At 37.9% G+C, this 15,342-nt stretch overlaps 1 protein-coding gene across 4 annotated transcripts in view; it reads left to right on the top strand.

Annotated features, from left to right (window-relative positions):
* The window catches only part of cntfr (ciliary neurotrophic factor receptor), a 191,399-nt gene that overhangs the window by 57,286 nt on the left and 118,771 nt on the right, over positions 1-15,342 (top strand). For all 4 annotated transcript variants that reach the window (XR_007932213.1, XM_051909475.1, XM_051909474.1 and 1 more), the window contains exon 2: positions 7,909-7,990. Coding sequence is in view for 3 of the 4 variants with exons in the window: in XM_051909475.1 (XP_051765435.1) it covers positions 7,909-7,990 (82 nt within the window). In the remaining variant the exon portion in view is untranslated. The remainder of the gene's footprint in view (positions 1-7,908; positions 7,991-15,342) is intronic.

Below are 15,342 nucleotides of genomic sequence, written 5' to 3'. Positions count from 1 at the left end.
AGAGTGAATAGGGTGGCATGAAAGGTGATGTCTACAGAATTGTTGAGCAAATTCATCTGTCACTTGAGGGAAACTTGCCAAAATAGGTAGGGGCCAACATGGACAGTGTTGCGTGACACACTCTCTCTACAAAAACCTTGAGCAAACCTACGCAAGGTCAAAGAAAATAAAAATCCAGACTGCAACTATGGGTTCGCTTGCAGTAAACATGGTTTGTGCTGACCACGATGTTGGGTCACCACTTGATGTCACCACTTGATGGTCACTCTGTTGTGGATTCTGGCCTTTCTAATCATCTGAAAGAAAGAACTTACAATGTCAGAAAAATGAGCAAGTGTTGAGGTTTCACGGCTGACATCAGCCAGGCCCATGGACAGAAATGATCTGAGAAGGACAAAGCCACTATGGTATTTTGGTTTGAAGGACTCTGAAGCAAATAATTCCTTTGCGAGCAGGCAGAAAAATGCCCTGGCTTAAGGACTAACCACCTCTCTCTTGATATTCTCCTCTCTTTCTCTTATTTCTGCATTTCAATCTCCTGGTCTTTCTCATCTTCTTATTGAAGCCCAAGAGATCCTCACATTGTGACTTTTCCACATTTCTTGCTTGGTGTGTCACATCAGAAGAGCATAAACAGTTGGCTGCAGTTTCGGTAGTTTGTCTGAGGAACAGATGTTGCTTTTGCGCAGTGGTGGCAGAGGCAAACCCCCGGTACCACCACAGGGCATTCCGGCCGTCAGTTGCCAGCTGGAACCTTTGAACCCGAACTATCTGAATGGCTGACTCTGTCAAACATCTGTTTCCCTCCCAAGCACTGTTATTTTTATTTATAGACCTTGCAACATTGACAAATTAACATTTTTCACCTGTGGCCATGGGTGATATGGTAAGCATAAATACTATCCAATCACAACAATGAGGTGCCATGGACAGGTGGAGCATTAAAAGGTGTTCTGTTTTTTCATTGGACAGTCGGTTGGGTGATAATAACTGTGATCCATGGATCTTCCAAAAGTCTTTGGAGATTGAAGGTGCTGGATTTGTCTCTGAGGGGAGAAAGAGAGAAACAGAGTGTCCTATACCATTAGCCCAGGCTCTGCATGACAGATGTCCTCTTTCGGCCAGTAAACCAATAGAAAAAGGATAATTACATCACAAGTCACAGTCACTGTCAAGAGACCCTGTACTGCTCCTGCTTAGCTAAGACTTTCTAAAGACCAAGGCGCTTTGAGCCTCAAACATTAGCAAGAGGAATATCTGCAGAACTTGTTCATCCCCCCCCAAAAAAGGAGATTTATGACTTCACTCTGATATCAAACTTCTTTTTATAGCCAGTCCACTCGGTGACTACCTAGGTACTTTCTAGTTATTTAGGTCTTACTGCTTTAAAGGGAAAGACTGAGATCTCCAAAGTTCATGTTTCAGTAATATGTCCAAATCTCTAAGAAAATTTGCTTCTCAGATTTCCTAATTCGCTCCTTAAATTATCTTTGAAGTACTGAGTGACAGCCTTAATACTTGCTCTTTTGTTCAGTCATTAGTTAAATGATGTAAACAACACTATCCTTATCCAGAACCTCACAAACACACATGATAAATTCAGTACACATACACACAAACCTCTTACATAGGGTAAAAGCATCATGTGTGCATTCCGTTGTAGGGTGTCTGCTTATTTAGTATCCCTGTAATGTCCCAATTGGCTCAGTGCGGTTAGCGCACAGGGTGGCCAGGGTAAGGACCGGGCCCAAAGCAGGAAGGGTCTATTCATGGGTGCTGCATTTTAAGGGAACGTAAATAGAGTGTTTTTAGCTCCCACATAGAGCTCGGTTTATAGCTAGCTGAGTCTCTCTTCAATAACTCATTTAGAATATGAACTACACATTTAGTGCAGAGTGGGATTGTGGGTAAATACCAGCAGCATGCTGTTTGCAGTGGGGCTTTCTACTTGCATTTGCACAAGGGCTGATACATGTCATGCAGATGAATGATGGCAGAGCAGAATGGTGTAAAATCGCACCTAATAATCTGTATCACAGCCTATAAACCAATTCTGTTGATGGCCTGTGTATTAATATTGGATAATATAGTAATAAAGCACTTGTTTAATAGCATTGACAGATGAATATTCATTGCATAGGTCCATTTGCACTATTTTATCATAAAATTGTTAAAGGTGCCATATGCATGATAAACTCTTTATGCGGCATGCTTTAAAATGCAGCTGTGCTAACTTGGCATGAGGAACACAATGGCTCCCTAATTAGACTGCAAAAAGAGAGTGGCCCAGCATAAATGAACATTGAGTACATTATACATTCTGTAAGTGTCCAAAAGGGTGTTTTGTTTGTCAGTTTTACCACATGACTTTGGTCACACCAAAGTTTATCTCTCTCTCTCTCTCTCTCTCTAATATTAATAAGCAGTGAGTAGTTTAGTAATTTGTTTGTTTTAATTGATTCAAGAATTTTAAGAATTTCATTATTTAGGCTTTTTTTTTTTTCATTTTGATGTCAAGACAGTTGCATCAAGCTGACTTTTTTTTTTTTTTTTTTTTTGAAAAATTTATGAAATGTATTTCTAATGTACTTTTTAAATATACTTGCACTTTTTCCAACTGATCTATGCACATTTTCTTCTCCCTTCACCTAAACACATTTGCACATTTTCAGTGAACACAGGTGCCAGCCCAGTAAACGGGATGCGTTGTAGTATAGTGCTAAAGCACTGATCCAGTATTGATCATTAATCTGTTATTTATTTATTTATTTTTTTAAATAACACCAGCACAGCAGCACAAAGATCACAGCCCCACAGGCTTTGACAGGACTGACATTGTATTTGGCATACGATTAGGGGTGATGTGACGGGTTTAAATGTCATGGCTATTGGCTGTATGTGTGCATGGCCGTGTGCCATGTGCGCTGTAGCATGGGTGCTAATCTGAGAGATCTCTGATACGACTGGATTGATGGAGGGAATTAGTGTCAGGAGGGGTCTTGAATGCAGACTTTAATTACAGGATATGACCTCATAGTTTGTGTGAGTGTGTCAGTAGGAACACTGGAGGCTTTGTGGAAAATTGATTGAGATTTTATCTTTGGATGTTCAGTCACATTTAGGTCTGAGTTTCATGATATATTTGTGATCATTTTGCTGGAAATATAAAATTAAGCATAATCATGCATATCACAATGATTTGAATGCAAGCTTTTTGTTTGGTCATTAAGATTCTTAAATGCTGTGTCATTAGACTAATTTCACAATCATTCTGGCCTCGTGATTATGACTATGAGCCAAGATGCTTTAATGGAGTATCTGGCTTGAACTGATTTGAAGTAGTAAAAAGGGCATTAAGGTTGGTAAGATCAAACCATTTTGATGAATAATTGTGTGATATATACATTTATGCACATATAAAAATGCTTGCATTTTCTTTCTTGTGTTTCAATAGCAATAGTAGCAAAATATGCATTGAGCATTTTAAACTTTTTAAAGTGTAAAGTTCTCCTGTAATCCTGTAAAGATGTAATCATCTCCTAACAATGCCACATGTTAAGGTCTGGGTAGATTAGATGGTAAGCAACAATCAGTTCTCATTATCAGTGTGTTGGATGCAGAAGAAATGGGTAGGAATAAAGAGTATCTCTGAAACGGCAAGGCTTATGGGTTGCTCCCGGTCAGCATTGGTGAGAATTTACCAACAGTGGTCCGAGGAGGGACAAACCACAAACCGGTGACAGGGTGTTGGGCGCCCAAGGCTCATCGATGCATGAGGGCAACAAAGGCTTTCCCGTCTGGTCTGAGCCAACGGAAGGTCTACTGTGGCACAAGTCACACAAAATTTTAATGATGGTTATAGGAGGAATGTGTCACAACACACTGTACATCACATTGCTGCGTATGTGGCTGCGCAGCCACAGACCAATCAGAGTGCCTATGATGACCCGTCCACCGTCAAAACCACCTACAATGGGCACGCAAGCATCATAACTGACCTTGGATCAGTGGAAGAAAGTCACCTGGACTGATGAGTCCCGTTTTCTTTTAAATCACATGCATGGCTGTGTACATGTCCGCCGTTAACGTTGGAAAGTGATGGCTTCCAGGATGCTCTGTGGGATGACGACAAGCCAGTGGAGGGAGTGTGATGATCTAGGCAATGTTCTGCTGGGAAACACTGGGTCCGGCCGTTGATGCAGATGTAAATTTGCCACGTGCCACCGACCTGAACATTGTTGCAGACCAATTACACCCCTTCATGACAATGGTGTTCCCTGGTGGAAGTGGCCTCTTGATGGTCCTGCTGATAATGCACCCTGTCACACTGCACACATTGTTCAGGAACGGTTTGAGGAACATGATGAAGAGTTCAAGGTGTTTCCCTGGCCTCCAAATTCCCCAGATCTCAATCCAGTTGAGCATCTGTGGGATGTGCTGGACCAACAAGTTCGATCCATGGTGGCTCCACCTCACAGAAGGATCTGCTGCTAATGTCTTCCTGCCAGAAACCACAGGACACCTTCAGGGCTCTTGTAGAATCTTGACAGGTCGGCGCTGTTTTGGCAGAACGTGGAGGACCAACAACATAAGTGATTTGCCAGTATAACACTTGTTAAAGTTGGTCTAAAAATTTTACTTCATATATGTAATGGTGAGCTATTTAAGGTAAATGCTTTATGTATCATCTTTGCAACTGGAGACAACGTTCCCTGCTAGAAAGCATTGATATGCTACTGAAGATTTTCAGAGTTCACTGCCACTGGCACTGCTATTTGTATTCAACATGTAGTAGACCAATCTCCATATCCTTTAGGCCACATTGATTCAAATATGAGAATGCTTTGGCAAGTTGAGAGATTTTTATGAAGGGTAAGTTTAAAAAAAAAAAAAAAAAAAAAACGATAATAAAAATTCTTTATGATTTCTGTTCATCTGTCAGTCAAGGGTTTGGTGGGATTTTCCTGGCTGGTACTATTTTGTGATACTTCATACCTTCTTTGCAAGTATTCAGTTCAGGCCTTCCAATTTAAATGCAAATTTTACAGGACATCACAAGGAACCTGAGACGTTTGCAAAAACCCATTCAGCACCAACGATAAATTATATATTTTAATTAACCAGTGAGGAAAAAAATGCATCTATTCAGCAGCAATGGCCATAAATCAGAAATGAATAAATAAATAAGACAGGAGATAAAGGTGGGCAAAATGGGTCTCATTGAGCAACATTATTATAAAATCTGCAGTGCCATGGGATGTCATTAAGAGAAGGATCCTGAGCTGTCAGATTTCAAATGTATTGTTCACAAGTTTGATGGGCTAAATGCTACTTATAGCCGCCAGAAAAAGGAGGAATTCTGAAGAACTGACAGAGAGATACAATTTTAATTTCACTCCTGTCAGTCCTTTTTTTTTTTTTTTTTTTTTTTCCTCGAGAGCTGGAATAAATATGAAGTGTCAGTCAACAGACTACAGTATTTCTCTGCTTTACTCAAGAATCTCAACGGAATAGAGGAAAGGTTTGGTTTTATAAGCACTGATAATTGAAAACCCGAAAAGTGCACTTCAAAATACTGAAAGTCATTTTGGATATACTTTTAATTTAGACATACTTACTAAGTTGAATGTGAAAAATGTATCAACTGTATTCCATAATTATATTACTTATGCAACTTCGTAAGTAGTGTTGTGCAATATTTGATTAATATCTGGACATATGCTTGATTTCAAAAAGAGTTTATTGTCATCCATATGTAAATGATGACCTCATACAATATTTATGATGGATTTTTGATGAATGACACGGAAACAAACAAACGCAAAGACGTTATTCAGCGAGAATGTACAATATTGACTTTAGTCTACGACATTGATCAAAGAAAATAGTTTGCTCTCTCGTCTTCACACTTGTGTGTATGTGAACCTTGTGTTTAGTGAGTGACAAATGCTGGGTAAATACAGCATGTTGATAAAAGACGTGCTAAGAATGCAGACCCATGAATCAGAACATAATAAGTAGCTGACAAAAAGCTAAATATCCACAATATTAAACACCCACATCAACAAAAGCAAATATTAAATGCACATCACTCCCACTTACGTCTTTGACGCCAGCCAAGACGAGCACGTTCTTGCCAGCAAAAACAATCAAGAACTTTTGCTACAAGTGAACTAGGTTCTCCACAATTAGCAAGACGGTGTTGTGATTACAATGTTAAATATATAAATAAAGTGTGTATACATTTCCTTTAGCAAGTTAACCATCCTGATAATGGGGTGTGTTATAATTTCCTGTTTAACTTTAATGAATAACTACCGTTGGGATCATGGGAGACAATTAAAGAAGTGAGTGTAGAAAAAAAAAGAAAGAAACTTCTGCTTGTATTCCATCCATGGCTTTATGTGTGCATTCATCCAGGAAAAGTGTTTTTTTTTTTTTTTTTTTATCGGTTATGAATATTCCCTGTCTCACGCTGATGAATGCCTCTCTTTGTGTTTGTTTTAACTGTGGGCTCTTTTTAATGTTTTAAATGCTGGTGTGCTTAGGGAGACAAATTGATATCCTGACCCTACAATGTGTTGTTTTTGGTCTGGATTTCAAATGTTTCACTGTGAAGTCTTCCCATAGGAAAGAAAATCACTAAACGGATCCTGTTAATATCTCAATTATTTCTTCTGGACATAAATGAGATTACATTGAGATCAAATTTTGTTTAAGTCTCTTGCTTCTCAGATTTTCCTAGACTCAAATTTCCCAGTAATCTCACATATGTCGCCTCTACAGTTTCAGAAGGGGTCTTAGCGATGCCTCAAACTGATTTTCTGAGATATTAAAGTCCTTCATCAAATTAAAAATGGTAATTATCAATTATTTTTGCAATTCTGTTTGGTTCCACTTGTGGTTCACAAATTACACACTGTACCTTTAAATGAAACTGGAAGTCTATTAAAGTTTTTATAAGTGATTTCAGCAAACTTCCACTATTTTACTAACTTCAACCACATAGCCCTCTTTCCAATACTCTGCCCTTCAAAGACATACTAGCAGCCAATGTCTCTCAAAAGCCCGTGAACACTCAAAATGATTGATAGGCCTAGAGTTTTTCTGATTGGTTAAAGTGTACTGTTTTGCTGTTCACCGAGACTAGGGTTGTCACAGAGACAGTTATGATTGATCAGAAGACCTGTTTCAGTGATATCTGTCAGGTAGTGGGAAAATATTATGTGTTGTTTTCCCCCCAAAAAAGTCTTACGGCATTTTTAGAGTGAATGTGTTTTTTGCGCAACTGTTGGCACCAAATGGAATTGAAGGCTGTTTGTTTAAATGGTCCAGCTAAGTCAGCCATAACAACAGTGTTTTGGAGGTGAACTCCAAGACTAGAAATGTGCATGTCAGATAAGGGAGACATTCGAAATGTGTATTTTCGGGGGTACTCTATGAACAGGAACAACATTTTCCCTGGTTGTGTATGGATAGAGTAAGAAAAAATAGATAGAGAAAAAAGAGAAAGAGAAGGCCAGATGAAGAGAGACTGAGAAGGTCTTTATGATGGTCAATCCTGGATCCAAACAGTCTGGCATTGTCTTTCCTTCTTCCTATTTCTCATCTAGGTCTGTCTATCCCATAGCCAGTTGGCCAAAGAGAATATCAGTCTCAGAGGACATTGATTCCACTGATGAGACGCTATAAAGTAGGAGAGAGAGAGAGACAGAGATAGAGAGAAGTGGGGCGGGGAATCAGTAGGCAGAGACATTGGAAGAAAGAAAACAAGCGAGAGAGAGAGAGAGAGAGAGAGGGAGGGAAGGAGGAAACTGTCCTCCTCATGCTGTCTTGGCATCGGTGCCACCCAGTTTTTCTCGGGCAGGCCAGAAGCCTCACGATCTACCTCTGTGTGTGTCTCTGCAGATGGCCAACATTGTGACGTCCTTCTGCTGTGTGGTGCTTGCAGCCGTGGTGGTGGTTTATGCCCAAAGGCGCAGCCAGCAAGGTAAGTCCACATTTTGAATACTTCCTCCATCTGTTGCGAGTCTCCGGTGTGTGTGTGTTTGTTCAGGGACAAGACAATTTCTTAACAAAATCAGCTACATCTTTCATAGATTAGGGTTCGGTTTGTTCTTTTCTCGTTAAGTGTCTTGTCCTTCTTTTTAGTTGTCATTTTCTTTACTTCCCTCCTTCAGTCTATCTGTCGGAGTGGAACAGAGAAGTCACATTGTGAGCAGAGGGTCAGTATCACCTGACTGTGGGGAGGGGTGTGTGTATGTGTGTGTGAATGCTGTTTAACGCATGGCCTGGCTGCCCGGAGACACAGAGACTAGCCTGTCACAGGGTCAAAAACTAGAGCTCCAGAACAAAGCAATCCTCGGAGTGTGTATGAATGTGTCTGTTTGGACCAGACATGTTATCTTGCTGACTTTGATGGGTTCTCTCATGCTTGGGTGAATAAGCAGTTATGTTATTTCTGCATTCCAATTCAGTGTCATTTTGCAAGACAGCAGGGTGGAAGTGCCACCGAGGCATCCTTGTTTCATTGGAAGCTACTATAAAGCTATTGTCATTTTTTCAGTTATTATTCAAGCTGGATTCGACAGCATATTACATCGTTTCCTAACCAGGTGCGACTCAAGTTTCCATCAACAAGTAATTTGTCTGTCCGCAGTGAAGGCAAAAATGCTACACAACTCCACATAATCACAGCCAATCAGAACATATTTCATGAAGAAAACTAAGGGTTTGATGGAAAGAAATGCATAAAATACATTTTTATGGGTTTGGAAAAAATGACACAGTTTGAAACAAAGAAGGAACAGCTAATTGGATGAACTGCCTATGTCAGAGTGTGTTGCAGCAAAAGTGTTTCTCAACTTTTGATCGCATGACATAGCATCACTTTAGCAGACCCTTGGAGTTTTTTTCTCTCTATGTCAATAGCGTACAGTTCCAATTAAATACACCTGATCCAGCTAATCAAGATCTTCGTCATAGAATTGGCTTGTCCATGATGGAAAATTCAGGCACAAAACATAACTCTAACTTTCACTCTTAAAAATCAAGGTTCTTTCAGGAGTTCACACTTACAATTGATTAGGTAGAGTATAAGAGTATGGCTCCGAGCTTGGAATGTGGGCCGAACACAGAGTACTCCCCCGTATCTTTGGTTAGGATAGTAACCAGGCGAGTTTGAGGAGACGGGGTGGTGGAGGGATGCAGAAAACTGTTGAGGAACATAGGTGAGTCGGCTACGTATTTGTAGGCCTACTCTTATGCTGATTGGGTAGATCATTTGAACATGTTCCTCCCGAACTTTTTTAATAAACATCATTTATTGACATCAGTTTTCCCATGAAGAACCTTTAACATTCATGGAACCTTTCATTGTACAAAAGGTTCTTTATAGCAGAAAAAAAGGTTCTTTAGATTTAAAGTGGCCTTAATAAACTTAAAATGTTCTAATCACTAAGAAAAATGGTTCTTTTAAGAACTGTTCAATGAAAGGTTCTTTGGGAAACCAAAAATAGTTCTACTGGCATCACTGCACTGTAAACCTTAAATCGAACAAATTCGTTTAGTTAAATTAACCATTATGAGTATTTAGAACTTTCTATTTCTTTTGAGTTCACAGCACTGACATCTTTCAAGTAAACTGAACTATTTCATCATTTTGAGTTGTATGAACTAATTTCTTTTAATTTAGACTAACTGAAACTGGGCTGGGATTTCTATTTCCCAGCATGCTTTGCCCATGGCACTCGAAAGGGAGAGTAAATGCTAAAATTAAGTGTTATATAATGTTTTTTTGTGCAAGTTTATTGGTAAGGGAGGTTTAGTAGTGATTAATGTTTTGTTATGCTAATTTAAAAGAGTTTCTGTTAATGTGGGTTTTTGGAGAGTTACCATCATAGTGACAAGTGGCGTATGCGGCTTGGGTTGAGAGCAGGTAAGTTACATGTTTCAAGTTGCTGTACTCATTCAGTAAGTGCTATACAATGCTATTGTTAACATTTTGGCAAATTAGCAAGTTAGCATTTTTATTTTATTTTTTTCTTAGGGTTTACAGTAAAGTAAATAACTCATTTGATTTGCAAGAACTCAAAATAAAAGTTAATGGTAACACTTTAGTATAGGGAGCACATATTCACTATTAACTACGACTTTTCCCTCAATAAACTCCTAATTTACTTCTTATTAATAGTCAGTAAGGTAGTTGTTAAGTTTAGGTATTGGGTAGGATTAAGAATGTAGAATAAGGTCATGCAGAATAAGACATTAATATGTGCTTTATATGTACTAATAAACAGCCAATATTCTAGTAATATGCATGCTAATAAGCAACTAGTTAAAAGACCCTAAAATAAAGTGTTACCAAGTTAATTAAGTATTTTATGTTAATGGCTATCAAATGAGTTGGCTAACTCAGTACTTCAAGTTAGGAGCAATTAACATGCATGAGTACTACAAACTCAAAACTTGATAGTTCCGCTTACTTAAAATTAGGAACATCATAACTCAAAAAAAAAAAAAAAAAAAAGATATAACTGATTACCTCAATTTTTTTGAGTTAGCCCAACTTATTCGGGTTTCAGTGTGCGAAAACCCCCTTTAAGAACATTTATTTTTATAAGTGTTGAGTAAAAAGAAATTAGTAATAAATATACAGTGCATAAAGTTTTGCCAGACTACTGTAGATGAACCTTCAACTGTTTATTACTAGAGGATGAGGTGTAGTTAAAGACCTAGGCAGATATCTAAAAGCTTGTAGGTTCAAAATATCACCATTGTGCTTTTGATCTAGATTAGGGGTGCAATCCTGCTCCTGGAGAGCCAATATCCTGTAGAATTTAGCTCCAACACTAATTAAACACACCTGAACTAGCTAACTAAGGTCTGTAGTATTACTAGAAACTTCTAGGCAGGTTTCTTGACGCAAGTGTTTGCTAAATTCTGAAGGATGCTGGCTCTCCATGAGGAGGTTTGGTCACCCCTGACCAAGAACCTCAGTATCAGATTGTTCCAGGGGGACTCATTTGTACTTTACAATGTACTCATGATAAAATGACTTATTGCTAAATGATTACTTACTGTAAAAGGAATCCTGTCCCTATGCCAGCCAAAACTGCAGATGTAGCTTCAGTTGGGAACACTGTTTGAGAGTGATAAAGCATCTTCTTGGATGTCTCATGCTGTCGTCATCCCCCCACACCCCTGTGACGGCCCACATTTTGTTGAAGTGATGCTCTCACTAAAGCTGATTACATCGCTATAGTGCCTAGTCATTGGCATGTGTTTCTTTGGCAGGGCAGTAGTATTGATACGATGATGTCATAGTGGGATGACATCACCACATCATCCATCAGCAGTGTTGCTTATCTGTTGCCAAACATGTTCTGATTGGTCTGCTGATCGTGTTTAATCTAGACAGCAGTCATCACAAACACAAACCAAGTAATGCCAGCTACACACACACACACTTAAAAGTGAATGCCAGACAGATTTAAAGGGTTAGTTCACCCAAAAATGAAAATTCTGTCATTTATTACTCACCCTCATGGCGTTCCACACCCGTAAGACCTTTGTTAATCTTCGGAACACAAATTAAGATATTTTTGTTGAAATCCGATGGCTCAGTGAGGCCTGCATAGGGAACAATGACGAGAATATTTTTGGTGCACCAAAAAAACAAAATAACGACTTATATAGTGATGGCCGATTTCAAAATACTGCTTCAGGAAGCTTCGGAGCGTTATGAATCAGCGTGTCAAATCATGATTCGGATCGCCTGTCAAACTGCTGAAATCACGTGACTTTGGCGGTCCGAACCACTGATTTGACACGCTGATTCATAATGCTCCGAAGCTTCCTGAAGCAGTATTTTGAAATCGGCCATCACTATATAAGTCGTTATTTTGTTTTTTTTGGCACACCAAAAAGTATTCTCGTCGCTTTATAATATTAATATTGAACCACTGTACTCACATGAACTGATTTAATTATGTTTTTAGTACATTAATGGATCTTGAGAGAGGAAATGTCATTGTTGGCTATGGAGGCCTCACTGAGCCATCGGATTTCAACAAAAATATCTTAATTCGTGTTCCGAAGATTAACGAAGGTCTTACGGGTGTGGAACGGCATGAGGGTGAGTAATAAATGACATTATTTTCATTTTCGGGTGAACAAACCCTTTAAGTACAGATGGATGAAAAAAACAAAAACAAAAAACAACTGATGCAGAATCGAGAACAATTTCATTACAATACACAAACACAGAGAAATGTGTTAATGTGATAATTAACTTTCTATTCACACAATCACAAAAGATTTGTGTTTAATGCATCATTACAGTAGGTATAATTATTGTCAAATATATTTCAAAATTAACCAAGACAAATGCAAAGGGTTTGTGACTTAATCAAAATGTTTCTCATTGACCAATTATAGCCAAACTTGGAAAGTCTTTATTAGAATAAAATTAAAAAAATAAACAGAGATTCCAGAGAGAAATACTGCTGAAAAAAGTGGCATGGTGTTACAACAATCAATAGTAAATTAATGGCAAATTTACTATTGATTGTTGTAACACCATGCCACTTTTTTCAGCAGTATTTCTCTCTGGAATCTCTGTGTTTATTTTTTTAATTTTATTAAAAAATTAATAAAATTGTTTATTTATTTTTTCCTTTGGCATTGCTTGATACTGCACCATATGTCTGTTCTAGTGACAAACTGTCATAGCATCCTAATTCAGTTGCAGGTGGATCTCTTCGCATGAAAGTGCACATGTGAGTAATTGCATTAGAGCATTGTAAAACTTCCAGGTTTGGTTAGTGTAAGTAGGTCTGTTGCTAGCCATAAGTCTTGAATGAAGTTGAATGAAGACCAAACAAAGCTTCTAACACATATTTCAGGTCCATATATAGTCCTGTCAATCACAAGGATAAGGGTGTAAACCCTGATTTTGCCAAGAAGGAAGTGTTCCTGCATCAACATCTTTTGTTAGTCCATGAACAACGTTCCAGGCTAACAAACATAGTTTTAACCATATCTAAGTGTTCATCAACATCTTTTGTTAGTCCATGAACAACATTCCAGGCTAACAAACATAGTTTTAACCCTATCTATAATCCCATTTCCAAACAATAACTACATAGCCTAAAAGCAGATTGAAATGATTGAGTGAACATGGCATTCATGCTCCATCCCCTCCTGCATTCCATCCAAAGTCAGATGTGGTATATTCTTACTTAAAATGCCTGCCTGACTATAAATGCACTACATACTGGATGCATGCTAGCATGCTATTGTTAACTTTGCAGGTGTTAACTCCTGCCATCCAAATTGCATAGGAAAAACAATTCTATATAATGTTAACATATATTTTGCAGGTGTATGATTATAAACATAGATGATAATTTATAGTCTTTAACTCGCCTGCCTCTGCAAATATTTTCTAACATCATGCAGTGGATGAATGGATTGGTGCCATATACATCCACATCTTACACAAAGTTTTCAAGTTTCAAGTCCCATTTCAAGTAGTATTTTATTAAGAAAATTCCAACTTCCCAAGTTAAATGGAACACAGCATAAGCCTAAACCTAATATCTGATTGGTTGATCCAGGATGTTCATCCAAGATTATTGACAGTAAAGCCTGGGGTGTGCTTCGTTTTTCCATCTGCCGTAACTCCACTGACCATATACTTGTGTGCACAATGTATATGCACTACTGTTGTAAACGCATAGACTGTGTGGACCCTGATGGTGATGAATTTAATGTGAAACATATTAATGTGGTGCAAGATATAGCGACAACAGTATTATTTCATTTTTTGTTTCAGTAATATATTTATATTTTTAATTTTCATGTTAACTTTAGTCTAATTTTTAGTAATTTTGTTATGTAGGCCTACTTTTTCATTTTTTTATATATTGCTATTAATGTTTCATTTGTTTCATTTTCAAAGTGCAAGTGTCAGTGCAAGTTGCTTTCAGTTAAAACAGCTCAAACATGCATTTTAGTCTGGGACTAGCTTAAGCCTTTTCTGTGAAACTGGGGGTTAGTGTTTCAGCTTATACTTTTTAAATATATTGCCTAGGCAACATTTCTAATTTTCATTTAGTTTAAGTTTTTCCACTAAAATGTATATTTTATTTTATTTCAGCTTTTCATTTCTGTTTTAGTTAATGATAATAATCCTGTGGACAACCAAAGTAAACTTCTTGTACGTCATGCAGTTCAGAGCAAAATTTAATTAATTTTGAATATAGTTTCATTATATAGCATGTTACAGAACAGAAAAAAAAAAAAAAAAATGGTTGAAATGTACATGGGTTTGCACATACTTTACACAAACATATTGACACTGGAAATTTCAAGTGTTGAAGTGTTTTGATTGGTCATTTATTCTTTAATCACTCTAAGTTTGCATGAAAAGGGGGCATGGCTTATCATGATCAGGAATCAGAGTGAGTTTTGAGATTTGAAGGAGAACTGAAAAAAATGAAAATAATGTCATTTATTACTCACTCTCATGCCGTTCCACACCCGTAAGACCTTTGTTAATCTTCGGAACACAAATTAAGATATTTTTGTTGAAATCTGATGGCTCTGTGAGGCCTGCATAGCCAGCAATGACATTTCCTCTCTCAAGATCCATTAATGTACTAAAAACATATTTAAATCAGTTCATGTGAGTACAGTGGTTCAATATTAATATTATAAAGCGACGATAATATTTTTGGTGCACCAAAAAAAAACCAAAATAACGACTTATATAGTGATGGGCAATTTCAAAATACTGCTTCGGAGCATTATGAATCAGCGTGTCGAATCAGCGGTTTGGAGCGCCAAAGTCACGTGATTTCAGCAGTTTGGCGGTTTGACACACGATCCAAATCATGATTTGATACGCTGATTCATTATGCTCCAAAGCTTCCTGACGCAGTGTTTTGAAATCGGCCATCACTATATAAGTCATTATTTTGGTTTTTATTTGGCGCACCAAAAATATTCTCGTCGCTTTATAATATTAATATTGAACCACTGTACTCACATGAACTGATTTAAATATGTTTTTAGTACATTAATGGATCTTGAGAGAGGAAATGTCATTGCTGGCCATGAAGGCCTCACTGAGCCATCGGATTTCAACAAAAATATCTTAATTTGTGTTCCGAAGATTAACGAAGGTCTTACGGGTGTGGAACGGCATGAGGGTGAGTATTTAATGACAGAATTTTCATTTTTGGGTGAACTAACCCTTTAACTCTTAACACTCTTAACTTGAGTTTTGGGACAGTTTGCCACTATGCTGCTTCTGATGTTTTATGCGCACTGAGAAGG

Source organism: Ctenopharyngodon idella, chromosome 10 (assembly GCF_019924925.1).
Source record: "Ctenopharyngodon idella isolate HZGC_01 chromosome 10, HZGC01, whole genome shotgun sequence".
NCBI lineage: Eukaryota > Metazoa > Chordata > Actinopteri > Cypriniformes > Xenocyprididae > Ctenopharyngodon > Ctenopharyngodon idella.
Note: the sequence above shows the minus strand (reverse complement) of the source record. Positions and strands in the feature narration are given on the sequence as shown.